Source organism: Gavialis gangeticus, unplaced genomic scaffold (assembly GCF_001723915.1).
Source record: "Gavialis gangeticus isolate Ggan-Ray unplaced genomic scaffold, GavGan_comp1, whole genome shotgun sequence".
Classification (NCBI taxonomy): domain Eukaryota; kingdom Metazoa; phylum Chordata; order Crocodylia; family Gavialidae; genus Gavialis; species Gavialis gangeticus.
Window position 1 is genome coordinate 56612031 of NW_017728994.1, and position 27562 is coordinate 56639592.

General features: G+C 46.7%; 1 protein-coding gene across 1 annotated transcript in view; it reads right to left on the bottom strand.

Annotated features, from left to right (window-relative positions):
- Positions 1-977: 977 nt before the first annotated feature.
- The window catches only part of AFAP1L2 (actin filament associated protein 1 like 2), a gene marked incomplete at its 5' end in the record, with an annotated part of 47001 nt that continues 20416 nt past the window's right edge, over positions 978-27562 (bottom strand). The window contains 15 exons of the mRNA XM_019502863.1: positions 978-3872; positions 5877-5999; positions 7697-7890; positions 8814-8975; positions 10618-10795; positions 10876-11115; positions 12424-12535; positions 12784-12929; positions 14750-14961; positions 15479-15583; positions 16255-16339; positions 17478-17567; positions 19460-19639; positions 20606-20811; positions 23767-23850. Coding sequence (XP_019358408.1) covers positions 3846-3872; positions 5877-5999; positions 7697-7890; positions 8814-8975; positions 10618-10795; positions 10876-11115; positions 12424-12535; positions 12784-12929; positions 14750-14961; positions 15479-15583; positions 16255-16339; positions 17478-17567; positions 19460-19639; positions 20606-20811; positions 23767-23850 — 2144 coding nt within the window. The remainder of the gene's footprint in view (positions 3873-5876; positions 6000-7696; positions 7891-8813; positions 8976-10617; positions 10796-10875; positions 11116-12423; positions 12536-12783; positions 12930-14749; positions 14962-15478; positions 15584-16254; positions 16340-17477; positions 17568-19459; positions 19640-20605; positions 20812-23766; positions 23851-27562) is intronic.

The window sequence follows — 27562 nt, forward strand, 5'->3', positions numbered from 1 at the left end:
ATTAATGGTAGCTCTGTGCTTATGGCTACTAATGTTGGCTATTAATGGTAGCTTGGTCTAAAGTTAAAACACTGTAAAACTACTCCAAGAAGAACCAGACGTAAAAATCTACCTACTTGAATGACACTGGTTTAAGCATCATCTGTACATATCCAGCTGGGGATAGCCATTTGCTAAAGGCAAACAGACCTGTTCCCTTGCCACCTAGGAAAAAGGTGCTGTAATAGTGGTCTGCTCTGCACTGCTACCCTGGGATAGAGGCACATTTGTCCATTCTTGAGCCAGTCTAATTTACATCAGGTTTATATACAAAATTACACTGGTTCTGTGCTGGTCTGCATGTGCCTCAAGTCAGAGATAGCTGGGTAGCATCCTATGTCTATATATTGAGGGCCTGACAATAAGAGTTGTGCCAGTGTCACTGTGCATGCAGCAGTAATGTTAAGTTCCCTCCAGCTCCAGGTGTTGCTGATTTGGTCTTTCAGGTGGTAATGGGCTGCCCCTTTCAAGGCTTGCGATAACCCCAGTGAGCCCTGTGTGAGTTGTGAGGATCAGAGGTGGACACATATATTAGGTGAGGTGAGCTAGGTATTCCCATACAGCTTGTGCTGGTCTTACATACTCTGCTGGCTATAGCCAGGAATGGATTTAGTGATGCTACCCTGACAAAGTGACTTTGTTTGGTATTTGTGCATCATGCTACCTACAGAACTGACATAACTAGGTTCTTTATTCTGGAGTAAAGCCAGGGTTTGGGTAAGAAATCCTTGTTACTGATTTCCCATCTTATCCGTGCGTCTTCCCGTTCCCCCCCCCGCAGAACTCTTTTCCATCTTAAGATGTACGGCGAGTGGCTCAAACCTGCCACCTAGTGGACACACGGGGCATTCTTGTGGACATCTTGCAATTCAGCAGAGGTGCGTGGGTGCAGTCACATTAGTGTCACCCAAACAAACAAAAAAGCCCACCAGCTCAACTTAATATACTCAATGTTTTATTATAAACCCCTCGAAAGCCACTTGACAGGTCACAGTTATGACAAAGGAGAATGGCCTTGAATTAGGAAGACAGTGGGACAACAGAGATACTATTTTAACATGTTGCTGTAATATGGATGTGGGTCAGGACTCTTACTGCTCAGTCCCACGATAAGATGATCAGATGTACTATATCTACACACAGATGGACCAACAGGTGTGATCTATATTGCCCTGGGTCATGGAGTGAAGTATTGAGCAAGGTTTTTCCATTTCTGTCTACAGTTCATGGTGCTGTTTCCTCCCAGATGTCAGAAAGATGGCTTGGGTTCTTTCGTTTTCTGTGTGGGGAGCAGAGTATGAAATGACTGACAACCCTTCCACATCCAAGCTGTAGAGTTGAGGCTGGTTGTTACAGCAATGGTATAGAGAGGCTGGAAATGCATGGTGGATAGAAATGAGTTGGGTGGGGACGCTGACCCACTCTGCATGCTCTGGGGGGAAAAGAAGCCCTTCATGGTGCAGCTGGTGCATGGGATCTGTTTTTTGTATTAGTTTCGTATCGGAGACCAGTGGCAGGATACGAGTAGAGGCAGAGGCCCTTGTTGGATGAATCGGAGCTTCAGAAAACTGCTTAAGGGAAACTTTCAAGAACAGGAAGGACGTGCCTAAATGCCCTCTCTAGACTTTGCCACTCAACCCCACGATCTGTGCTAGGGCTGCTTGTGTGGAAGCTGCAAACGTAGTACTGCTCCATGGCATTTTGTGGTGAGGATCTCAGCCTGTGGGAACGTACTGCCTGATGGCTTGTGCAGCTGCAGGGTTGGCATAAGACAGCAAAAAAGGATCGTTTCCCCTTTGCATCTAACCTGCCACTCCCTGGAACACCTTTTCCAGGTAGCCTGTATGCCTCGGTCCAAAAAAGCCTCTTAAGCATCTATTTAAAAGCAGGAGTGAATGAGTGAAATAACATTTCTTCTATCCTTAATTGCCCCTCTGACCATGGCAGAGCTGGCTAATAAGGCAGAGTGCTGAAGTCCAGAACATGTCCTCTCATGGGGAGACGTCCTGCTCTTTGTCAAAGCCCCTCCTGAAGCACGTTGTGGTAGGGGGGCGGCGGACAGCAGGGCTGGCCCCCAACTGTGGAGCACCAGGGCTTTCTCTAAAACAGCCCTGTGCCTCCTGACTGGCCCTGGGAGCTGCCCTGGCATGGCAGTCTGCGGGAAGGGTGAGTCCAAGGAAAAGCTAACGTGGCCCACACCTGTATTATCTCCACTGCTTTAGCCTCTGTGGTGCCAGAGCAAGGCTGAGACCATCAGAGCCAGCTGGGCTAGCGAAGCAGACTTCCAGTTTGGTGGGGCGAAGGACGCTAGGGGAGGAGAGCAGGCCTGGCCCTGGAGCTCCCTTTTCTCCCAGAGGTGAGCTAGCTGAATGACATTTCACTGCTATCACTGTAGAAGAGCCGCGTCAATCAATAGTAGAAAGACTGTGCATGCAACCTAGTCGGCAGACCAGGGTTTCACTCAGGTTAATTCAGTAGCTATAAAAAAAAAAAAAAAAATCCTAAACCCCTTAGCTACTGCGGTGCTACTGTTTCAGCAAAAAAGAAAGGGATGCTGTGTAAACTTCAGTGCCAGAGAGATGGCCTGCAGTCTGTCTGCTGCTAAGTTTTTTCTCTACCTTCCCTGAAAGTGTGTGTGTGTGTGAGAGAGAGGAACAAGTTAAAATGATGTCACAAATGTGACTGGACCATAAGCTCTTGTAAGCCATTTCTCTCTAAAGATGTGCCAGAAAAGCCATTTAGAGTTGGACCAAAATCTCCAAACCAGCAAAGAGCATTCACATCTTGGGAGGAGGAACTGACCTCTTGAAATGGTCATCTGTGAAAGATGGATCCAGATCTTGAAGTTGTCTCGCCTGAGGGTGTGCAGGCCCATCTCTGCTTCAAGCCCTTGCAGGTAAAATTGAGATGACAACTACCCTCCTCACTTTGTCTCTCTGAAGAAGCTCAAAATCTTTATGAAGGAAAATGAGTCCAACTTGCTTTCGGCAGCTTTAGGGGATCTTTCTGGGTACCAGGTTCCTGCTGGCCAAAAACAGGAGGAAAGTCTTGATTATCTTCACTTTGACCACGCTCATTCCTAGTTACAGAGACAAGCGCTTGAGTACGAGTCTTGGGATAAGTGCAAGTTGACCCCCTTAGCTGTCCATCTCAACCTGATGGTGAGTCGCCATGCTGGGTCCTTGGGGAGGGCTGCTGCTTGCTTCCAATTTGGTTGCACACATTTCACTCAGTAGAGTTTTTGGGCTTCTCAACTTTTCGTTTGTCTAGAGAAACTCAGCTTTGGTGCAGACAAGACCACGGGCAGCTGGCAACAGGTTGAGACGAGTCGGCTTTTGTCTGGTGACCTGGTACAAGTTTGCTGCAGAAAGCTGGGGATCCGGGTGCATAAGCAACAAGAGCAATAGGTCTCCACTCAGATTCCGCCAGCAATGGAGCCATTGCTAATATAGAAACCTTAAGACAAATGATAAAACTTCAGAGTAGAAACACACAAAACATCCATATGTACAGTAACATTCTTGTGTACATTGGTCAGGTTAGGAGTATGACGCAAGGGTGCCACTTGTGTTATTCTCTTAGCTACACAATAGCACTTGGCTGGAAAGAGCAGGACCATTTTGAATTAGGATGGTAAGGGAGACTGTCCAACTCCATCATTTCTTCTGAGCCAGTGGCACGGGGTGGAGGCATCGGTGGGTATTTTAGCCTTTCTAGCCCAGCCTCTACCTACAGATGGTTGAATGCTGATGTCCAAGCGTTGGCGAGTCTAGTCTTTTTAGTCCATTCTTGAAGACATGCCTTTTTTAACTAGTGCCTTTCTTCTCCCATTCCTGCCAAAGAACAAAAATAAGTTACGGAGAAGAGACACCTCTGTACTGAGTGCTGCAGAAAGGAATCAAATAGCATGAGCCTCAATATAGTGCAGTCATCATCATCCACCTATAGCACTGTTCTCGGTGGTGGCAGATGACAGAACAAGGAGCAACAGTCTCCAGTTGCAGCAAGGGAAGTTTAGGTTAGATACATAGGAAAAACTCTCTCACAACAAGGGTAGTAAAACACTGAAACGGGTTACCCAGAGAGGCAGTGGAAGCTGCATCCTTGGAGGTTTTTAAGACCTGGCTAGACAAAGCCTTGGCTGGGATGAACTTGTTGGGGCTGGTCCTGCAGGGGACTAGATGACCTCCTAGGGGCCCTTCCAACCCTAATTTTCTATGATTCTTTGATTTTTGTTTTTTTCAGGCTCCCTCTGCTAAGGGTGTATAGCGATAGTACTAACTATGGGTGCAGACAGAAGTGGCATTTAAAGAGGTTCTGTTTTGAAGTGCTTCAGCCACCTTTTGCACATTTTCCAAGGGCTTGTGCAGTTGTCCAGCTGGCCATTTGAAACTTCTCCTTGGCTACTTCTGTCCACATGCTATAGTCCACAGCACTTTACTTGCAGGGAAGGTGGCAACATCAGAGACACTAAGAAGAGTGGAAACATCTTCCACTGGAAAGGAAAACCACAATAGACAGTCAAGTGAAATATATGTTTGAGGAAAGAGCTGAGGAAGGCTCAGCCCATTTCCACTCGGGGCATAGTCTCATTTGCCCATTTTATCCATACGTCCATGCCAGGACAGGATGGTGGCAGAACTATAGACTAAGGGCAGCTCAAGCCTTGGACACATGCCTAATGCTGTCCTCTCCTGGCTTGGTCATTCAGGCCAGGGAGCCAAAAATGGCTTGCATGTGATGCTGGCCACACCACTCCCTTGTGCACCACTGGCTAAAAAAGCTGGTATTTCTAAGTGCCGAATCACCTTGGCTTGCCTGGACCTCCCTTTGATTGATGGGGTGTCGAATACGGGATTAGGAAGGGAAGTCCACAAGCTTCCTGCACTGAGAGAACGTTTTCCTACTTGTCAAAGCTTGCATTCCCATTACGTGTGCAGGCCTGAAGTTTCACAAGTGTCTAGTACACTTGTGCACTTTGGTTTGGGACTGATTAGCTCATGTAGCACCTTGAGAGACCTGACCTGCAACTGCAGCATGCACCCACCTCTGAAACTAGGATCCATTAAAGTACCTTAAGCCTGATTTCCAAAATCACTAGACACTAATGAAAATAAAGTACATAAATACTGCAAGTGTCTGAAGCTACTTCTCAGTCATAAATAGCCAAGTGTTTAAAAAAAAGTTGCCAAGTATCACTACCCAGGCTTTTACAGGAAACCTAAAAAAAGGTGACACTACCTTCCCAAGGTCATCCTGTGCAGCAAGAGCCCTGCTGAAAGTAAACCAGATCAGCTCCTGTCCTGTCCCTGCTACCATATCTACCAGCTTCCTCTGCCTACTCCCCCTCAAGGCAAAGCTGGTGTGTATCCTGTCACCCTCCTTAACAGAGTATGAATTACTGCAGGTTCAGTTAAGTGGTTTGTGTTTAATGTTTGGCTCATTCATTTAAGCTGCCTTCAGTATGGCCAGTGCTGCTCAGTTGAAATTTGGTTGTGTAAATATTGAGATTTCTAAAAACCACAGGAAGGAAATTAACTTGCAGTTAGACCTGTTCCAGGTGAAGATGCCTGTCAAAGCCACAAGTCAGGTTAATCAGCTTTGAACAATGGACCAAAAATGAAGAGAGGGTCTCATTCCTGCCATTCCCAGGTCAGTTATTAACACAAAACAATCGCTGTCCTCCAGCACTGAGGAGGACAGCTGAAAAGCAAAGGACTTGGAAAGAAAAGGGGAAGAAGAGTGCAGTCTGATGACTTGACAAATACAAAATAGCTGAGGATACGCATCGGTTCCCAGGGGTTTATTTTGAGAGACCGTGATAAACCGCACTTTACCTTAGCTTTCTGTAGAACTGTGCCTTTTCCTGTTACCATGACGGAGAGCGGCCTGTTCTTTAAAGCTGTTGCTGAGTTAACTGGGGAGTTGTCTGCGCTGCTTGCTGGGCTGGAAATTTTTACCTGCAGTCACAATGATAAGTAACGGAGGAGATGAAGATTTGATTTTGCCACATTTTTCACACTTCATTAGCAATCTTTGAAAATACCATGTTTAGCAGAGCATTTAAAGCTCATTTGTGCTGAGGTATCAACACAGCAATGATGCTGAATTTGGCCTGCAGTGGCCTGACACCAGCATTACAACCACGCTCAAGAAGCATCTTCTATTTTGGCTTTGGGACTTTAATTCTTCACAGTTAAGTATCAGTGACCAAAGAGGTCGTTTTGGTCTGTAATATCTATGCTCATCACATCAGCCTACCGGCTACCCCACTTCTGTTCTAGCCTTGAATATGGACCAACATGAGAAGAGATGGACCCAAATGGCAAAATCTGGAGCTAAGGTATTTATCTGGCTCCCAATCTGTGCCTATCCTTATAACACTTCTGCAACGTAAGCTAATCCATACTATAGATGGCAGGGAGGCACCTTAAAGATTAACTCATTCAAAAGCTTTCATTGGTGACAGTCAGTACTGCACCAGATGCTATAAATGAATTTACAGAGTAGGAGTACTGAATAGAAAGGAATAAAGTCATCCACATACAAAGGATAGGGAAAGGCTAGGAGACCCCACTCCTAATAGAGAAGAAAGTGGTAAACAACGCAGTTAATCCAGTGATCCATGAAGGTTATAATCCACGAAGGGTATAAAAATAATCCGTGAAGGTTATAAAAGGCACTAGGGCCTTGCTCCACACTCAGCTGTGGCCCCTCATCAAGAGAGCCCATATCACTGGCCCAAAAACAGAGATTATAACAGTCCATGCACCTGCTCCTCTACCAATGTCATATACTTGCTTACAGTGCCCCTCTACTTTCCACACGGGACAGATGGGGCAATCCCTGCCCGTAAGAATGAATCGACACTGATTTGACATCAGTCCTAGAAAAAGACACAAGCCTGTGGCAGAATATTTGAACCTCCTTGGAGAGTCCATCACTAGCCTCAGAGGAGCTGTTCTTAAATAACAAAACTTTAAAATCCAACTTGAAAGCAGAACTGTAGAACAAGATGCTGTCCGCAGCCTGGACTGCATTAAATAGGGTCACAGCCAAGTTTCTGGAGTCTTCTCCCCTTACCTGGATTAATCTGCGTGTTCCCTAGTGAGTTAAATCTCCATCTTGGCTGTCCCTTCTTCCCCTTTGCCTATCCTTTGTATTTAAATTACTTTATTCCTTTCTATTTTGTACTCCTGGTCTCTTCAAGCCTATTCATAGCACCTGACAAAATAACTCATAGACTATGAACGCTTATGCCTGCCCTGCCTTCTGCCTAACTTCAGACTAGCATGGCTAACTACCTCTCTCTACTCAGGTTAAACAGAAAGGTAACAGCAGATGGGCCTAGACCCTTCAATGGCTCGATTTGACTTCGGTGGGAATTAAGCCCCTAAATGCTGCATGAAGATTTGGGTCCAAGCTTCAACAGGAAATCTGTGTCTCAGCAATTTGGTCTCCCGGATCCCAGACAAGTGCCCTTCCTCTCTTCTTATCCAGATGTTTTTAAAATTTTGGGGTGTTGTGATCTGGACTCTAGGTTTTGAGTCCAACTCTAGTTGTGGAGGGAAGGTGCAATGAACTCCTGTTCCCAGAGCCAGAACTGGTCTTGAAGATAAAGCTCTGCCAGGAAACGGCTACAGAGCAGTGCACGTACCTTGGGGACCGCGTTCTCCAGGTGCGTGGTGTCCACGGCTGTGCCAAGTGTCACTGGGCCAGACTCTGCTTTCTTCAGGTTTTCTTTCACTTCCACAAGGCTCAGTTCCAGGTCCACCCTCCTGCTCTCTTTCCTTTTGCACGCCTCCTCGATCTCCTTCAGCTTCTCCTCTGTGGTAGCCAGCACGCTCTTATCTGCAGAGGGAATAACACGCACCAGCTGATCGACTGGCACTAGGGTGCTCAGAGCTGCCCTATGCCCAAGTCACTGTTCAAGAATCAGCTGTTCTGTTTATTGGGCAGAAGAAGAGAGGAAAGACTAATGAAGCATGATTTCTACACCTCTGCTGAAACAAGGTGCTGTTATAGGAAGATGTGGGCAACTGCTCTTCAATAACTCAATGTGCTGGGATTGGGGGGACCGGTATAGGAAATGAAAGGACTTGTGTGAGTTACTGAAGTGGAAGAAGGAATTAAAAAAATCACATATTACTCTATAGTCACATGCATCTAGCGTATAGTGGCTGAACGTGCGTGTGGTTACGCCTCCCTCCGGTGGCCAGCTCCAGGGAGAAGACACTGTGAGTCCCTCCTCACAGCTCAAGTGCATAGCAAGCGAGCAAAACATGTTGCCCCTACAACACAAAACCCATGGTGTCTCCCTCGTCCACCCTTCCAGTCTCCATCACGTGGTTCAGTTCAGACGCTATGTGAACTTTTAAGATAACTGTTGCACTTCCACGTGTCCACTTACTATATATGGTACGTGAGCATTCGCAACCTTTCAGATGCGTAGGGCATTGCCCTATCTCGCAGGTCTATCATAAAGATAACCTCAGCTGGGGAACAGAGGACCAGAGAGACTAAGGGCCAGCTTCCTAATGGTACCCAACTCTTATTTGTTTCACTGGGAGTCGGATATCTAAAAACCCTTCAGGGTTTGGGTCTAAGGGACTTGCCCATGGTTACACAGGATGTTCCAGACTAGGCTGAGTCTCCCAGCTCCCCCAGGATGTCTTCCCAGTCTGACATGGGTGTCCTAGCCCATTGCTGCTTGGTCTCCATCAGGACACTTCTGGCCCTTGTGCCTTTGAGCAGGAGCTTTCCTGGTATCCTACCTGTGCAGCTAGCTAAAGTCTCCTTCAGTTCCCGTTTCTGTTTCCGGAGCTGGGTCAGCTGAGAACGGATGTCTTCTTTTTCTTTCTCCAGGCGCTCTTTTTCTTCAGTGTAGCGCTTCACCTCGGCTTCGGTCCTGTTCTTGCCCAGTTTGATTTCCACCGCTGCTTCAAACACATGAACACATTCAAGCTGAGCCAAGGCACAGTGGTCAGTCAAGGGACAAGAAAGCTGGCAGGTCTTTGGTAGAGCCGGGAAACCCAAATCAAACTGCTCCAGGAGCCTAAAACCAGATGCCTTAGACCTCACAGGGAGCGCCACGCCTGTAACTAATATCACTGTTGTCCCCATTTTACCTATGGCAGGAGCAGAGCCAGAGAGGTCAAAGGCTGCGAGGGCCAGAGCCAGGTTCAACAGTGTGTTATGTCTCTTCCCATATTAAACTCTTTTTAACCTTTTTCATCCGGCTGTCTTACTGACGTCTCCAGGCTGCTTCTGATGCATGAAAGCCCTTCCCTGAATATCAGCCCTACCTTGCTAAACCAAGTTCCTCACCTCATTCAGCCCCTTTTCCTAATGTGGAGAGGAAACCTCCTGTTTACTCAGTAACCACCACTCAGTTTTCTTGTCGTCCTCCTCTTGACCTTCCTCACCTCCCTTCTCAGGCATGGTTTGCAGCCTGCGCTAAGCTTTGTCCTGCTGCAGTCAAAACTGTTACCGGACTCTGAGCTCGCTAGTTCATGCTATCCTTCAGTTGGAGCAGTGGCTGCAAAGTAAAAGCACCCCTTTTGCCTGGTCTTGCTATAAGAAAAGCATTTTTAAACTAAAGGAACAGCTTGAGGACTAATACAAGTATCATAAAGGGCCCTCGGTTTGGTTATAGTCAAAAGAAAAGCTCCGACACATTTCAAGACATCCAACCATTCCCTCTGCATCAGACACGCTGTGTTTTCTGCATCTCAAACATCTCTCTCGTGTCTTGTTGTACAAGTCCTTATCCAGAGCCTCCTCCTCCAGGTCCACGGGGACAGCGCATGTTCTCAGGGTCCAGCAGTGTATCCAGGATCTCTCCCAAAACAGACTTACCCAAGTACTGCGGTTTATCATCCTACCACAAAGTTCCCCAGCCTCCTCCTATAATCCCTTATGGGGAAGTCATCCCTGTGACTCAGAGATGTTGCCTACTGCTCTTCTCCTTTATTCATGCCATGCTTAATTTGGATGTGGGAGATTCCTGGTTTCCGAATGCAAACCTAACCTAACTTTGTATCCTCCCTCCAGCCTCCACTAAGCAAGAGTGTTAATTTGGAGTCTACAAGGGCATGTCTTCCTATTATTATTCTCTTGTCAAGGCTTTCAATCCGGAGGCAAATAAATTATTGACAACTGCAACAGGCCTCTACTGCAAGCCCATTTTACAGAAGTGGCCCAGGTTGACATTGTTTCTAAAACCCACCAGCATGCACACTGGATTCTCTCTTTCACCTCCTGTCATGCCTTGGGTCTTTCCAAGCCTTAGTGGAGGTCTCCCAGTGGATGAAAACTTTGTGAAGCATCAGTGGAAAAAAGCTAGGCCCTGGCTGAAATGACTGATGAACGACTGAAGGGCCTTTCAGTGCTTTGCAAGGTTAGTTTCCACCACTACAAGCTTAAATACACAGGGAAAGAAAAAAAAACACCCTAAGATCAGCTAAACTGGTTAATTCTGCAGAAAAGTTTCACCACTGGAAGGTGGGTTAACGTTGGATGTTGTGCCCCTTCCTGCCATTTCCTGTGGCTAGGTAGTCCTACGGCTACGTGACCCACCTGTGCTCGTCACCTTGGCACGGTCTACCTTCTCCTTCGGAGCAGGCGGGCTGGCCAGGATCATGGTGACAGCTGTGATCTCAGTACTGCTCTGAGGGAAGGCGATTTTCTGCTGCTGCGTTTGGATTTTGACAGTGGTTGTCCGGGGCACTGGCTCTTCTGGCTCCTGAGGTTTCTGCTGAGGGGGGGAAAAATGCTTCAGAATAAATTGTTTTTAAAATCAGCTGATGACAACCGTCACGGGGGCCATGAAAGCACCTGGTCAGGGGCATCCGCCGGCTTTTGACAGGGCTCTGCTTCCTTAGCTGCTGAGGATGGGTCTGTCGCGTTGTCTGCCGCTGTCTTATTGCTAGCCCTCCCCAGCAGCGGAGAACTTAGAGGCGAAGCCTCCATCTCTTTCTTGGCAACGCTGTGCAGGAAAGACCTCATCGGCGTGAGGTCTAGGTACACCCTGTCTTGGTCTCCTTCACATTTGCTTTCACTTTGGGATATTTCTTCCTGCAGAAGAGAATACATAATATGAGAACAATGCAGCGAAACCCTGGTGCATCCAGAAAGGCGGGCATGGACTCGAGGAAGTTACAGAGTTGCTTTGGGTGACTTGGACTGAATTTTTCGTCAGTGCTTAAGTAACCCAGAAGCAGAAAATCACCTGGCCTTTCAAGCCTCACTGAAAACCAACCTATGTACCAAAGCACCAAATTTTAAAAGGTATTTAGGTGTTGAGCTTCCCCTGTGTTCATTTTACAATTCTGAATACGGAGCTTCATTGCTTTTGAGGATCATGTCCTTTATCGATTATTTTAATGTAGCGCTCTTTAATTGAATTAAGGCACGAATGGGGAGATTTTCAAATGCCCAAAGCAGTTAGTGGAGGAAATTTCTGTCCTGCTGGAAAATCCAAGGCTTTATAACAGGGAGCCGGTAGGTGTCACAAGCAAAAGAGGGTATTCCTATGGGCATCCTGGAGGGCTCAGTGCCAGGGCTGCTACTGTTCAATATCCTCATCTGCAATGTCAAACTAAATATAATCACTGCCGACTAAAATGTGCAGGTGACAACCTGATGGAGAGGCAATTAACAGTTAGGAGAGGCAGTCACATAGAGCGATACAAGCTTCCTGCTTCTTTGAGGCCCATTCAATCAAAATTCCCTTTCTGATTCAGCCAAACACAACATTATACATCTAGGAATAAGAAACGCTGGCAGCGTCTCAAGAACATACAAACTGTATACTAGACCAGTGGTCTCCAAAGTGGGGTGCGCGCAAGACGATCCACTGGGGTGCGGGAAGAAAATATTAGAACTTCTATTTAGATGTATATTTATATGCATATACATATATTGGGGGTGCGTGCTCAAAAATTTTTTACTGATAGCGGTGCGCGATCAAAAAAGTTTGGAGACCACTGGTCTAGACAACGTGGGCTCAGGGTGGGTTGAAAGCAGCCACTGCAGAAACAAGCAAAAAGGGCTAATGTGTTTCTTGGCTGTACAGACAGGGCTTTGTCCTTTATCACGGATATACTCCATTGCACTGCTCCCGAGATACCCATGCCATACAACACAGACTGTAACCCTGAGGCTGCCATCTCGTGGCTACAAGGTTCAGTGCAATTTATTGTCTAAGGGTGAGTGCTCCAGGGATGGTCTCAAATACTTGACGCATAAACGAATATCATCACAGAGTCGCACGAGCTCATCACCACCTGCAGCTTTTAAAACTAGTCTCACTCTGCTGCTCTGCAAAGAGGGCTAAACAAAATGCCCCCGGAGCAGAAGGCTAGCGGGGCTGTAAAACCTTACTGTGATCACCTCCGGCAGGTCCACGTCATCGTACAGCTCCTCCTCCTGCTCTCTTTCCTGTGGCAGGTTATCGATGTAGGGGTTCGGCTCCGTGTACTTCCTCTGCATTAGGCTGCGAACATCCAAGGTGGCACAGCTGTAAAAGCTGCAGGGACTCCAGGTGTTCCCATCCATGCTTCAGGGAGTTTCCAGGCCCACCCCTGAGGGCTGCACCCTCCAAAGTCTGCTCTCACGGGTCCCTCCCCATGACAGGGCTAGGATCGCCAACCTCCAGCTCGGGACCAGGGTCCATTCTCACACCCGTTAGCCACCAACTATAGCTGCCCATAAGATGGAGTTGCAGGGACCGGGTTTACTTACAAGAAGGAATTCTTTGCAGCACTCACGATGCAGGAAATCCGGTCAGCATCAACATAATCGTAGGTAAAATCTTCTGGGTCTGTTTTTGAGCCTGACTCGGATAAGAGGAGGCCCAGCCAATGGCCCATTTCCTCAGATGACTTAGCCTAGAAAGAAACCAGACTGCTGTCACTACCAAGGCCTGCTTCTCAGGAGCACCCGGACTTGCGCTTGATGTGCGTTAGGCCATAGGCTTGTCAGAATCTGCAGTGATAAAAGCAAATGGCTTTGCCATGTAGATTTAAACTGGCAGATTTAACCTTTACATCTGAAACCAAAATATTCTGACAAGCTGCTCCTCATGTAACCTCTTGCCAAGGCCAGCATTGAGGGTTTGGGGTTTACCCTGTAACAGGGGACGAAATCTGAATCCAATTCAGCTTTAGCATGGCTGTACTTTCAGTCCTTCGCCAGCAGAGGGCAGTCGTGAGATTTCCAAAACTGCTAGTTTTGCCCCATGAAATCTAGTCTTACAAGTGCCAAGTTCAAGCTTCATAGTTTTGGATGAGCCTGGATCAGGATACGGGATTCAAACGCTGAATGAACTTGGACGGGACTGAAATCTCGTCTCCATTTGGTCTGATTAAGATACTTGATCGCAGACGGCTAAAACCCTTGACACAAACTAACTACCTGATATTTTGGAGGATTCACCATTTCCAGGCTGGGCAATTCTCTAATGGCAAACTCGTGATTGTCAATGGTTTCCAAGTGAAATACAGCAACCGGCAGAAACATGCAAGGTTTTTTTTTCATTTTTTTTGAGATTCTGGGGGGTTCAAACAGCAAACTCAAAACAAAATTCAGGGTACGTGAATCCACGTGAATCGAAACCAGTTACCCTTGGAGAGTGCCTGGTAACAAATATCACCAGCTCTTTATAGCCCTAGAATTAAACAGGTTTTAATTACATGAGGGGAAAAACGCGGGATCTGTATTTTGAGCTTCTGCCCGTTTTAACATAGGACAATTTCCAATGCTGCCTGGACATGAAGTAATCCACCTGTGCCATGAGCGTGGCACTCTCAGGAAGTGCCATTTCATGCCCCTGCCAGCTACTGCTGTTTTTCCAAGCTTGTTGTTGGCTTTTGCACCCACTAGACTTGTGTGCAAAGGGGCTGGCCAGGATTCACCAGACAGCTCGGGCGGACTGTGATTCAGGAGCTAAACAAAACACCTCCAGGCGCTGTGGCAGACATTTCAAGACCGTTGTTTGGCTATAAATATTCCACCCGCAGGAAAATACAGGAAATTGCTCACGTTGTCCTCCTCCTACTATAACCGTGCTGTCGTCAGAGAAAACTAAGATTAGAAAAGTAACAATCCTGGATGCAGGCAAGTGAAAGTAGGTTTACTTGCCCTTTGTGGGCCTGATCTTCAGCTGGTGTAAAAGGGTATCGTGTCAATGGAGCAACGCCAACTTATCCCAACCGAAGATACACATGCCCCAGTGTAAAGTACATCTTTTTTGTATCCTAATGACATTGCTATCAGGAATGAACAGATATATAACTATCCTGCAGGTAATAACCTGTTTGCCTTTAGTATGGCTAATCCAGGATGGACGCAGACGCGTGACATCTAAACCAGTGTAATTTACACCCAGGCTATTTTCTCCCCGAGTCTTTCAGGGGCAAAATTACCCTGGTTTGAGATCAGTCCCCTCAGCTGCTATTTCTTTAACACTGGTGTTATACCAATTACACTGATGTAAACATGTCATCGGTCTGTGCCTATCACTGTTCCTCATCATATAAAGAAACCCTCCTCTTGTTTCTAGTCAACAGCAGTCCTAAAAGTGTTAGCATTTCTATCTGTCCTGCAAGTAAAGAGACCTGAAGCCTCAGGTCAGCAGCAAGTCTCATGCAAAGAAGATATCTTTGGCAGATGGGTTACAGCAGCACAGATGGGGAGGTCGATACCCTACCTCTAACATGATTAGCTCTTCCCCACCGTGGAGGACACGGAAGGAGTAGAGGTGGTCAGGGCTTGGCTCAGGAACAACTTCACAGCCTGCCAAGTTTAGGGGCTGCTGAGCACTTTTGCTTCTGTTCTTGTCCTGGTAGAAATGGAGGTGACCATCTTTCACTTGACACCAGCGGGATTTCCACTGGCTGTTCACTAGCATGTTCAGATAACCTGCAAGCAAGCACACACATGTCAGCGCAGTACCGTCTTTCGCTGTGTCAGGACGTAGGCATAAAAACAGCACTCACGACTTCTACGTTAGCCCAGTATTTCAGTTCACATATGTTTGGTTCTTAAGCCAGTCCTTGGCTTACTGCTGTATAAAAGGAAGAAGGATTACTAGGTATAGGTTAACACCAAAGGTTTGAAGCTAGGTTTTGCCACAGGTGGAAACCTAGTAAAAAATGTGATCCTTGGTGTTCAGATTAGGGTCAGAGCAGCAAACCATGGAGCCTTGGTCAGAGATTAGCCAAAGGTGTAGAGGCCTGTCCGCTCAAAGCTTGACTATCCACACAAAAATTTCTTGCTGAATATCCTAAGCCAATTTTGGGGAAGGAAAGCACAGTGACGTGGTCTCCTGGGGCTGCTGTACCCCACTGTCTCCCCCATACCCCCCAAATCAGCCTTCAAGCACCATTATCTTTGGTATGCTCTGTTCACATCATAAGACACCATGCCTGCCACTTACTGGACGTTTCCAGGGATCTCTCTGGACTCTCCAGTGAGCTGGATTTTTTTCTCCCAAGGTTCATCAGGTTGCTCAGTTTCAGTCCTGACGTCCCCTTCTTCTTAACTAGTCAGAATGAAGAAAGAAACATGCAGTAGTCACACCACGCTTTCAAGATTCACAGGCGAACGTATCTACAGCTGCCTTTGAAGTGGACATACAATCCTATTACTGTGCCAGCTGGTGGTGGCTGTATTTTTTAGATCCACAATGCCCACCAGTGAATATCTAAAATGAGCCTATAATAACGATCGCCCCTATTCTTGGTCGAACATCTAAACCGCGCAGGCTGCACGCACCAGCCACGATCACGCTACGACACCTTCGGGAGCTCTGTTTGCCCCCATTAACATCCGAACCCCACATGATCTTTTAAAATGGATTTGTCCTCACAACACACCAGCGAGATACTAAAGATAGGCTGTTATCTTTTATTAGACCAACTCAAATAGGTGGGAAAATCCTTCTTTGCAAGTTTTTGGGTACACATACCCTTCATCAGGCGAGGAAGCATCTGCGGGTGGCCGGTGCAGATGGTTCCTCAGCCTGACGAAGGGTATTTGTACCCAAAAGCTTGCAAAGAATAGCTTCCAACTATTTGATCTGGTCTAACACAAGATATCAGATTTACCCAAAGGATCTTGTCTGCTTATGTCCTTAGACCAACACGGCTACAGCCGACACCTCTGAAAGAGTCTGTAGCATTTTACTGAGATTAAAATATTAGTTTATTTTACCATCTTTTGTTTCAGCAGGCTCTGGGTGGCTGTCTGTGCTGCTCCCGCTCTCCGATGCCACAGAATACCTCTCGGATAACTCCACCTGTCAGCAAGGATCAGACATGAGCTCTACAGGGTTAAGGGTGATACGTTACTAACCACAAGCTTGAGCACTAAATATCATTTCTGGCAGACGGTGCTTTAGACCCCTGCCTCTGACAGTCAAGGAAGTGACTATGGAGTCAACATCAGAAATTAGAAGAATTAATGTGCATCTGCACACCCAGGTCTCTGAATGGGTAGGTCCTGTCCCTCACCGGATATAAACTAGTATACCTCTACTGAAATCGTCAGCTGAGAAACCAGCCAATGCTTTGTACTTTGGAAGTACATCCTGTCTTTTGGACCACCTAGCTCCCTCGATCCTCTTAATTTTCTTATTAAGTCATCATGAGATTCACTGCCAGCTTCTCCCATTCCTGCTATGCTCAGGTCTGAACATTTACTAGGTTTATATGGGGCTGCTGGTTCTCCAGTCAGGCACCACTGTTACTGCATGGGGCCCTGACACATAGGTGACCTGCTCCCCATTAAATGGACCTCTCCACCTTGCTTTCCTATGTCTTAAGAGTCTTAAAGTATCTTTATAACAGGGACAGACTTGTGCTTCAGTGTCTGAATTTGCACCTGACATGATCCAAGGCATTCAGTGTACAGGTGGATATCTGGATACAGGCAAGCTTTGGTTAGATGTGATCTCTTTTATTAGACCAACTGAGTACAATTACTGGCTACAAAATTATAGCAGGTGAAGGACAATTAAGGTTTTTTCCATGAATGGTGTTTTCAGCAGAAAAGTGCTTTGCTTATATTCACAGCATATACTGACGCCTTCCTCCCAGATACAGTGACTGTACTTGAACTCTGCGTGCTGTTTTTTTAAAGGAGCAGGATGGAAAGGAAGAAGTCTGAAGCGCTGCTGTCTCCTGCCTAATGACCACGGAGCCTGGTTTTCTCTGCTTTAAAAAATTCCCCACTTTTTGGTTTTAAATAAAAGTAACCTTAAATCCACATTTTTCCATGACGCAAATGAAACGCCACTATATATAGCTATGTATTAGTGGTGTTTCATTTTAATGACGGAAAAAATGTAATTTGAGGTTACTTTTTTTAAACTGAAAATTGGGGATTTTTTGAACTCGGAGAAAATCAGGCTCCCTGCTAATGACACGAGGTTGTACCTTGGGGTAGCTTAGGCGCTGGGAGTCTGGGATGTACTGGTTTCCTTCACCAGTTCCTTCAGACTGAAGGCCACTGGTCTCCTGGATCACCTGGGTGGAGGAGAAAGCAGAAAGCGGCGAGTGAGGTCTGGTTAGACTGACCCATGCTCCTCTTTTTCCAGGGTGGGCAGCATCAGAGGTACGCAACGCACACCGCAGACCTCCCCGCCACCCAAAAATTCACTCAGTAGCTTTGGCAAAGGGCTTGTGCATCTAGTCTCAGAAACCAGTGACCCTAAGGAGGAGCAGGGAGAGAAGAGAAGCTGGGACCCGGTGCAAGCAGGCCCAGAGGCAGTGCTTGACAATAAAACGAAGAACAATTTGCAACTGCTGATATGAATGGCAAACTGTGGCTATTTTGACAGCACTATTTTTGGAGGTCTTGGACTCGTTTGGACCCAGCTGAAAGCATATCAAGGAGTGCAAACTCAGAGATGCGGTTTATGTGAAACCTTGGCTGCCAAAACCACCGACTTAACCCGGGCACAGGTAAGTTGGCGTCGGTCCACTGAAATGATTTACGCTGATTTACCCAAAATAAGGACCAGCCCATATGTGAAAGCGGCCCAAAATCCTGCAGGGAAGAAGGCCAGCTTCATTTCCACGTATTGTGACTGAAGTAGTTTCAATGGTGTATGAACGAGTGTAACTGAGGGCAAGATCTGGTCCCTTCCATATCCCGAATCAAAGGCTGCAAGTAAACAAGGTCCTTCAGCTGGCTTGGAGTGAATCACTGGTCTTTGTGAAGGTTCATTGTTCTGCTGCCGTTTGAATCAAAGACCACGTTTCCTGTGCAGGCCGCGCGTGGCTATTTCATGTTCAGAACTTTCTCTACAAAACATTCCCACACATTGTTACAGAGAGAGGCATTAAGTGCTCTTCTGTCTTGCTTTTGCCATTAAAGCTCAATTAGGCTGAAGCTGGGAGTTTCAGGGTCTCTTGCTGAAAGGCCTCCATTATTCTCGCAGGAAAGGTTGGGCCAGGGAGGTTCTCCATCTCCCTGCATCCAGAAGGCAGTGGGGGCCTACAGGGAGGCAGCTCAGCCTCCTGGAAATGCAAGTGATGCAGAGCACACGTGTGTTTGTAGCTGAGAATGGGACAAATGCAAGTGGGAACAGGGGGAATGAGGTGTATTCTGCAAGCAGGGCACGTGGGGATTTAGCCGCAGGAATGAGTCTTTGAGAGTGGTATAGCATTCAACCCACTGGAGCATACAAGGGAGATGTAGCCTCAGACCAATGCCCTTTGTTTTTCTTCCCATCACAGTTTCTCTGTCCCTCTTTTTGTCTTACCAAAGCATGAAACATCCTAAGGGATCCCTCAAGAGGCTCTTTATCCTGCTAACTGGTCATCTCTTCCACGTCCCCAACTGCAGACTATGGTACGGGCACCTTTCCCTGCTGCGCCACTACCACCCATGCCTCAGGACTGGCTGCATGAGAATGAGAGGAGCAATGCCTGACAGGTGGCACTGAAAATCAAGACAGCCTGGTAGCAAGAGTTACGGGAAGCAGATAGGCAAGCCCCCTATCAGCACAGTGCAATGCTAAGTGGGTCAGCATGAAAAAGTGCAGCCCTTCTTGAGGAAATGCAAAGGCTCTTTATGGACAGAGCTCTAGGAGCCATCTCATTCCTTGCTCCTGACAATTTTAAGGTCCTGCATTTTCTCTTTCACTGTCTCCATCGCAAGAAAGCTGCAAGACCTAGCACAGTCTGCATGTCTCCCAGTCCGAACAAAGCAGGAGGGAGTGCAGGGAAGGCAAGCAACATTTCAAACCCAGCGAGACAGTAACTGCAGGGTCAGCACAGAGCAAAGAGAAATGTTCCCACTCCACTACAATGGGCCATTTGCTGGCTAACCAGACACTGACCACCACTGTGCCACTGAGCAATGAAAGATGTGTAGACCCTTGGGTCACGCACCACGAGGCAGCTCCACTCACCCTGAGCCACTGCTCAGCCTGGTCTTTACTCTGCAGTCCCAGCACAATGACATCGGCATTCATGGGAATGATCTTCAGCTTGTGCTCCTTCTTCCTCACTTGCTTCTCCTTGTGTGTGACAGTGCAGCCAAGCAAATTCACATCTAGCTGCGGGTTGTGGTCCTTGGAACTTTTGTAGCACTGAAAGCAGGACAAGAGAAGTAAAAGGTGTTAAAAATGAACCTTTGCTTCTCCCCCCCAGCATAAACTCACCTGTAGCCTAGTCTCAAAGTTCAGGACGAGTGAAGCAAATGCAAATAACAGTATTCAGAATACAGGGGAAAAGTTTAAATCAGCTTAAGCTATAGTGTCCAGATGTTTGACACTATATACATCCATGTGCATATATATACATCCATCCAGATCTTGCTATAAGCTCCATCCCAAGAGGCTGCAGCAAGTGACTGTTGTCTTGTTACAGAGTTCAGTATTGCTGTCAGAGGAGTCATGATTAATATGACAGTTCTCAGACCCGTAAATCTCACACAACATTTTCAAAAACACCAAAGCAGATTAGAAGCCAAAGCCTTATTTTCAAAAGTGCCTCGAGGCCACAGCAGGCATGTTAGAGGACCCAGGCTTTAGCGGCCAAATTTCAGAAGTAGTTTAGGTGCCTGAAGATGCCCACATATGTTAACTGCCATGTTTGCAATTCATAGGTGGGTCAACATTAATGGGAGTTGAGCGCCTAACCTGCTAAGACACTTTTGAAAATACCACTAGGTGCCTATCTGTATCTGTATCTTCATCCACTTAAATAACTTTGAAAATCTGGCTCTGGGATCCTAACATCATAAGGCTTCAATTTTGAAAATGGGACTTAGACCTCTAAGTTACTTGGATGCTTTTGAAAATTATACCTCGCATCATTTTCCTCAACAACGAGCACCACCTCTGTTTTGTGATCTACATAGCCTGGCATGTAGCAGCACCCACCTGAATCCATGGAGATGCGTCACCGATGGAAAAAGTTTAGGAATTTCCACCTGGATGAGTATTCAGAAAGCACCTGAACTAAAGACTCCCTTGAAAATTAATTGAGAGGCTCCTTCCCACTCCCACTCTAAAAATAAACTATCACAGGCAGAAAACCAAAGGTTTGCCTACCAGCAATCTGGTGTCCTTAATGACACAGAGCTGTTTGGCCCACTGGCCCAGCCATTTCTTCCTCCAGAGGAAAGCGCAGATACGGGCATCCTTCATCAATTCAATGGTGGCTTCAGGGGATGGCCACTGGTGGGTCGCTGACTTTCCTTTACTTGCCTCTTCTTCATCGTAGGATTCATAAGAGCTGCTAACTGCTTCTCCATCTTCTGTAACAAAGGCAAAGGTGGTCACTAAATGCATTTCCCAGTGGCAATTACCGCTTGCTTCACACATGCTCACATCAGGCAAGTGAGCGCACCATGTAGCATGCAGTAGCCACAAGCAGCCCTGAGGCTCTGCATCAGGCATTACATCTAGGTGTCTTGAAAATTTCCTAGGGGTATTTTCCTTCTCCATTTGCATCTCCAAGATCCACATTCTCCTTCTAGCCCAAATTGTTCCTCTAGTGTTTTGTACATCAACTTGCAAAAGGCACTCTCCAGTTTAAGAACATCCCTCAGATGTCCTCGGATGGCTCCTGGGCTTTTTCTCCCCCTACATTTGGCTATAAAACAAAAACCCTGCAAGGCAACTGCAACCTCTGTTTAGCCCCTGACACATCCACCCCTGCATCCTAATTATCAGATGTCGAGATGAAGCTTGCCAGGCTCTGCTCCTTGCACCTGAGCTGCCATGCTGTTGTCCCAGTTCTGGATCTACTCAGCATTCAGTGCAGGGCAGGAGGTTGGTGCCCCGGGTAGCCCAGCTTTCTGTAGCAACACTTAGTGATAAACCACAGCTTTAAACAAAGGCAACTGTTTTGTAGAGTTGGCAAGCGCAGGCAAACATCCCGTCACACTTAAGAAGGGATGGGATTTCCACGAATGCTCAGTATCAGCTTTTGCCACTTCCCACTGAAGTCTGGTAGAGTTTTACCATTCAAATGCAAGCAGAGGCTGATGCTGAGCACGCTTGAAAATCCAACCCAAGACATACGATACAATCCAGCTCTAAGGCACTGTACATCGTGGAGGTTTTCAGAAGAGAAGGACGGAGGGTCAGTGGGGCAAAATCCATGGAAGTCAATGAAAAGACTTCACTGCAACAGGGACCTATGCTGCTTCGGATACAGATCAAATCTGCAAGCCACCAAACAAGCACCATTATTAGTGGTGCCCATGCGGCACTGTCAAAAGTGGACGCTAAGAGAGGTCTGCCACCTGTTAGGGGTTTCAAATGCTCATTCTGCTGTCGTGTTACTCTCCTTGGGATTTGGGCTGCAATGTCCAAGCAAATGTACAGTTATAGGACCACAGAATCACTGAAGATTAGGGCTGGAAGGGACGTCAGGAGGTCATCTAGTCCTACCCCCTGCTCAAAGCAGGACCAGCCCCAACTCGATCATCCCAGCCAGGGCTCTATCAAGTCAGGCCTTAAAAACCTCCAAGGATGGAGATTCTCACCCTCCTAGCGAGAAAGTTTTTCCTAATATCCAACCTAAACCTCCCGTAAGTTACCTTAGCATCATCGATGTTGTTGAGAGGAAAACCCAAAAGAGAGAAAACAGCTGAAAGACTTCACCGAGTGTTTCATGGAAGAGCGCTTGAGGAAGGTACATTTATTCATTTTTAAAACAAAAATGACTCAACAGCAAGAGTGTAGACCCCAAAGACCCTTCCGAGGGCACGTTTCCCCACACACAGACTGAGCCTTCGGCCACAATCTCCTGCGCATCAACCGCGATAACCCCGGTGTGTCCGACACTGGGCGTGTTTGCATTAGACGAGCATCTCGGTGCAGCACTGCTGGCGAAAGGCTCCTCGCGGAGATGCTTATGACCACCACGACATCAGCTAAGCCCACAAAAGTACTACTGTCAGCAGACCTGAATCTACACCAGCATAGCTGTGCTGGCTAAAGCGTGCAATCTGTTTTATTCACACACCGAGCCAATATATTTTGCCCAGCTAACACTACGTAGCAAAGATCTGGTCATAGGCTCAGACCCTGCAGTTCTGCCTCTCCAGGCTGATGCCACTGGGAATCAGACCAACCAGTCTCCTTACAGCAAAGTACCATCTTTACAACAAAGGCATTTCTTAGCTGAGGCACTTTCAAACCTGCAGGAAAAGCTGATCACATCGAGCTATTTCCCCCTAAGGCTTCCCACTCCCTGGACTTGGGAAGACAAACTCCCTCTGAAGAGCTTCTCTCTCTCAGGACTGTCTCAAGATGGATTTTGAAAGTGGCTTCCGTCCTTCTGAAAAAACTATTTATTTTATTTTTTTTTAACAATTTAGGGTTCTGTTGATCTACTAATGCCAATGATATAAGGCTCGAAACGTATTAAACATCATTTGCATACCTAGGTATAATTTATTTAAATTTATATAAATTACACCAGGATTAGGAATGGACAGATGTGCAACCGTCTCAGGGCAGTAAACGCTATTGCAGACTTTTGCCGCTGGCTGGCAGGGCCAGAGGTACTAGCTTGCTTGCAGTTAACAGAAGATGCAAGCGAGCAGATGAAACCTAAACCACTGTAACTTATACCAGTGGACTCTTAGCCCCTGATTCTTCGTCTGGACAAAAAGCTCCTCCAGTTTAGGGATCTGCCCTGTCTTGCCATTGCTTTTTTTTTTTCGCACTGATGTTATACCTAGAGACTGGGGACAAGATGCCTGGCACTAGCAGTCTCAAGTGTCCTGACATTTCCTGCATTAGATCAATAGTGTTTTGTGTGTCTGCTCTTCCAACATCCTCTTATCAAGTTAATTAATACAATTACACAGAAAACTCTAATAACCCATTATATCATAACTTCCCCTCTCTGAAAAATTCACACAGGCCTTCAGGGCACTTCTCCACATCTGTAAAAGGAGCTGGTTGGAGTTTTGCCTGACTGACCAAAAAATAAGGACGATGGGCATTGTATTCCCTCTACTTCTGACAAAATCGATGAGAAACCCCTAGATTTCATTGCCAGTATGAAAAACTGCAAACTTCTGCATGCTTCCCTGCCATCCCCTTGATGCTGACATGGTGTATGGTGGTGGTTATCCATCCATGCAGGGAACGGAAAAGTGCTCATGCAAGGTAGGTAGATAGTTTTGGCGGATGATCATCTCTGCAACAGCTATGGTCAATAGAAACCATCAGGCTTTGAAAGCATGCCGTACCCAGAGTTATTGTGGCATAAATTACTCCCTCAGTAACTTGTAACCCTGTCCTTGTTCCAGAGGCAGCAAGCCTACCGAAATGACCTGCAGAGTCCAAAGCAGAGAGAAAGAGAGAGAGAGAAAGCCACAGATGAACAAATACAAAAAACAGTGACTCATTCGCATTTGAGTCCATGCTCCCAGTCTTTGCCTTTCAGCTGCTAACTTCCCGTGTCAAGATGGAAGGAGCAAAACTTTAAATGCTGACAGGAACAACAGGACCAGCACTAATTTTCAACCCATTTCCTTTTAAGTTCCTTTCAGACTAAAAGTCATAATTAAAATCAGCTGGTGCAGAAGCAATGTTTCAATCCCAATAATTATTATTCAATAGGTAGCTGCATTTCCATTCAGTCTCTTATCAGGGCTTTCAATTATGCAAATGCAGCACCAGAGAAGAATGATAAGGCTTTAATACAGCTCAGCACTGACAAAAAGCAAAAGGGGATCCTAGAAATTAATGAAGATGTAAAATGAAAGGCGACAGTTCCCAGTAGAGAGGCAGAAACAGCGCTGATGAAAGCCAGACCCTGTGCCCCAGCAATCCTGGCTGTTTTGTTCATTTTAATTCATTCATCCATGGTTTGTTACAGTGCTTCGGATTCCCACCTCCAGCGCCACACGACTCTCCTATCTCCTCAGCCCATCTGGAGGGTTTGCTTTGATGTCTCCTTCCTGGGGATGATCGTGCTCATTTTATTAGTGTGATTTTTTTTGGCTTTATTTTACCGCACCCCTCTGTTCGGAGAGATGTGGGTGGCTTCAATTCCGACTGTCAGTCAGAGATAGCCCCCGGACTGCCTGAATCTCTACCGCTCTGCTTGAAAGGATTGGGTAAAGAGGGCAGCGAGAGTGGTTATGTTCACACTTATCGTATTTCTCCAGGAAACAAATTCCAACGACCTGAGGTTACTTACTCCCAGCACAGACGCACATGCATATGCATACTGCCCATCGACAGCATCCACCACCCTACGCTCCGCAGGGACCCTTCAGCCGTAACACATCACCCTACCCCCCTTCTTCTCATTTTTTTTTTATTTATTTTTTTATTATTTATTTATTTATTTTTACAGACGAGGACCCTGATGGACAAGGGTCCAGTCTTGTACCCACTGATGCTATCAGCAAAAAACAGACATCAGCAGCAGATAAAGGGTCAAACCTAGGAAGACTGAAAGGCAGAGCTGAGTTTTGAATCAAGCATTGTGCTTTAGCCCGCAAGATCACTCACCTGCATCAGTTGCTTAATAACTGGCTAATGGCATATGATCATTGACACTCTCATATCAGTTTATTGATTATTCATTTGCCCGCGGTGGCTGCCTCCTAGCTCATCTCGTCACAGAACGACTCTCATCAGACCATGGAGCGTTTTGGCAACTTAGCCTTTTCCTTCCCACGTAACCATGCCGCGGTGTCTAGTCTCAATCATGATGCAAGCTGCCTTATTCATTAATGTCTAGGGAAAGGTACTAGCTGGGGCCTGCTGAGGAGTGGTTTAGCATTTAAGAAGTGGGTAGCAGTACTGGCATTCAGGATCTGCCAGAACTTGCATATTCCTACCCCAGTTCACTCTGTGGGTGTGATCAGCATCTTGCAGCTTGCCTTGATCTGTTAAAGAGTTTCAGCTATTTTACGCTGGTCTATGCAACTGCAGGATCTCGGCCTACATACAAAATAAAACTTAAAAGCCGAGGCCAGGTCAGCATCCTGCCGAAAGAGGGCTCTTGTTTCCTATCGTAACCTGCTTCCAGTTGGGATTTCACAGCAGCCACTGTGCTACGTAGCGGAGCCGTTTGGGCTTCCACGGTGGAAGTGAGAACAGAATCCAGACCTTTCCCCTTGCAACAAAACCACAGGAGAATTTCCCCCGGCTGCTAGCAATGCGACGCTGTTGGACAGTCTGATTTCTCCAGGAGAGGGCCCTAGTATACACCCCCTGCTATTCCTTGCTTTTTTAATTTTCTAACAGTTCTTGAATCCAGTGACTGTCTGCATATCAGGACTTGGCCTTACCAAAATCATTTAACATACAGGTAGGAAAGATAAAGCTAACGCCCGATTTAAAAAGGATCCAAACCAGCGCGTGGTGCACAGCAAGGGAAACCAGACTCCGACCAACATGCGCTGCACTCACGACACCGTGGCCCAGGACGGATGAGAATACATGTGATGAACAGCATCTTATTCCCCTATCAGATTACAGGCGCGACTCAATGATGCCCCTCGTAGACTACGGTATTATTTGACCTGCTGTGCTTCACCACTGAGCCTCACAGACCTCCCCCTCCCGAGATAAGTACTCAGGCTTTTATTCTTATAGAAACCAATGAGAGTTATGTGCCTTCACCACATCTGAGAGCCTGTGGCTTGGTGCCTGCAGCATTATTTACAAGGGACACCCTGGACCAAAGGAGCCCTCACAGCTTCACGCTTAAAAGTGACTGCTATCTGTACCACCCTACCTGAATTCAGTGCCTGCGTTATCAAGTAACAGGGAGACTTGGGTAGTGTTCATATCGCTCCAGACAAGGTCTTCCTTTGGCTTATAAAGCTCTCCGGATCAGACAGTCCATCTTATTTGGCGCACAGCTCTTTTACAAGCACACACGCAAGACTAAAAAAAGAGACTGATACATGTCCCTACACGCAGTGGCTCCCAGTGTAATCAGCCAGCTCCATTTTTCCGTGTGCAGGGCAAAAAACATAACTATTATCTCACTGTGGAGGTGACTGGAAAACACCCTGGGAAGTAAGATGCTTACATGAGGTTGCAAAGCAAGTTAAAGATGGTCTGAGGCTGGCAGGTGGCTCTGTGCCAGGAAACAATTTAAAGCAACTGGAAAAAATCAGCAAAAAAAGGATGTGTGACTCCCTCCCCTTTTATCTGTTCCCTAGTTGCCCATTTCTCCACTGGGGTAAAGTTTCATCTGCCTTTTTGCTCAAGAGGAACGAGCAACTGACATCAAACTGGCAAAGATTTTTCTGCTTTGGCCGACAGTGCCAAAAAGTTTCAGTCGAACGGTAATGCTTGGGTTTATTCCAGTGGGGGAATGCCAGCCCAGGGGCATTTTGTAGTGCTGCTGCAATGGCTACGACCCCAAGCACTGAGAAGACACTTCTGAACTTCCTTCCCAAACTGCCTTTATCCATTAGTTCTGCTGGATATAGGATATTCCCTGCATTAAGAGAGTCTAGGAACTGTTCCCAATGCCTCTTGTGTTGATGTGGGGTTTCAAAGCCGAATTCTTCCTCTAGTATTTGAACTGGACTCGAGTTATTTAGAGAAAAGGCCCGGACAAAATTCCACAGGCGCCTTTGTAACCCCAAACACAACCCTGGTTTCCCCATGACTCATGGGACTGATCTTGAAGGCTTTTACCTGCAACTTCTTAAATTATGGTGGTTTTGCAAAAATGGAAAGTAATCCTACTCCACCACGGTCAGTCGCAAGCGGTGCTTGCCCCGTATTGCAAAGCCAGTGTCGTTTTAAAATGACAAGAGAGAAACACGGAGAAGGGGTGAGGAACAGAAGCTAAAATTGTAACCCACCCCACTTATCTGCACACGATGACACGATTCATCTTAGCCTCACCTCTAGTCTCTCCTCTCATGCAAACCAAGTGTTATCTCCCTGTTTATCACTGTACTTTACTGGCACCCAAAGTGCTGGCTCATGGGAGGGAGGCAATAGGAAATTTTCTGCACCATTCTTCCTGTTTTGCTGCCACTTCGAAAGTCTCCCCTTGAGACT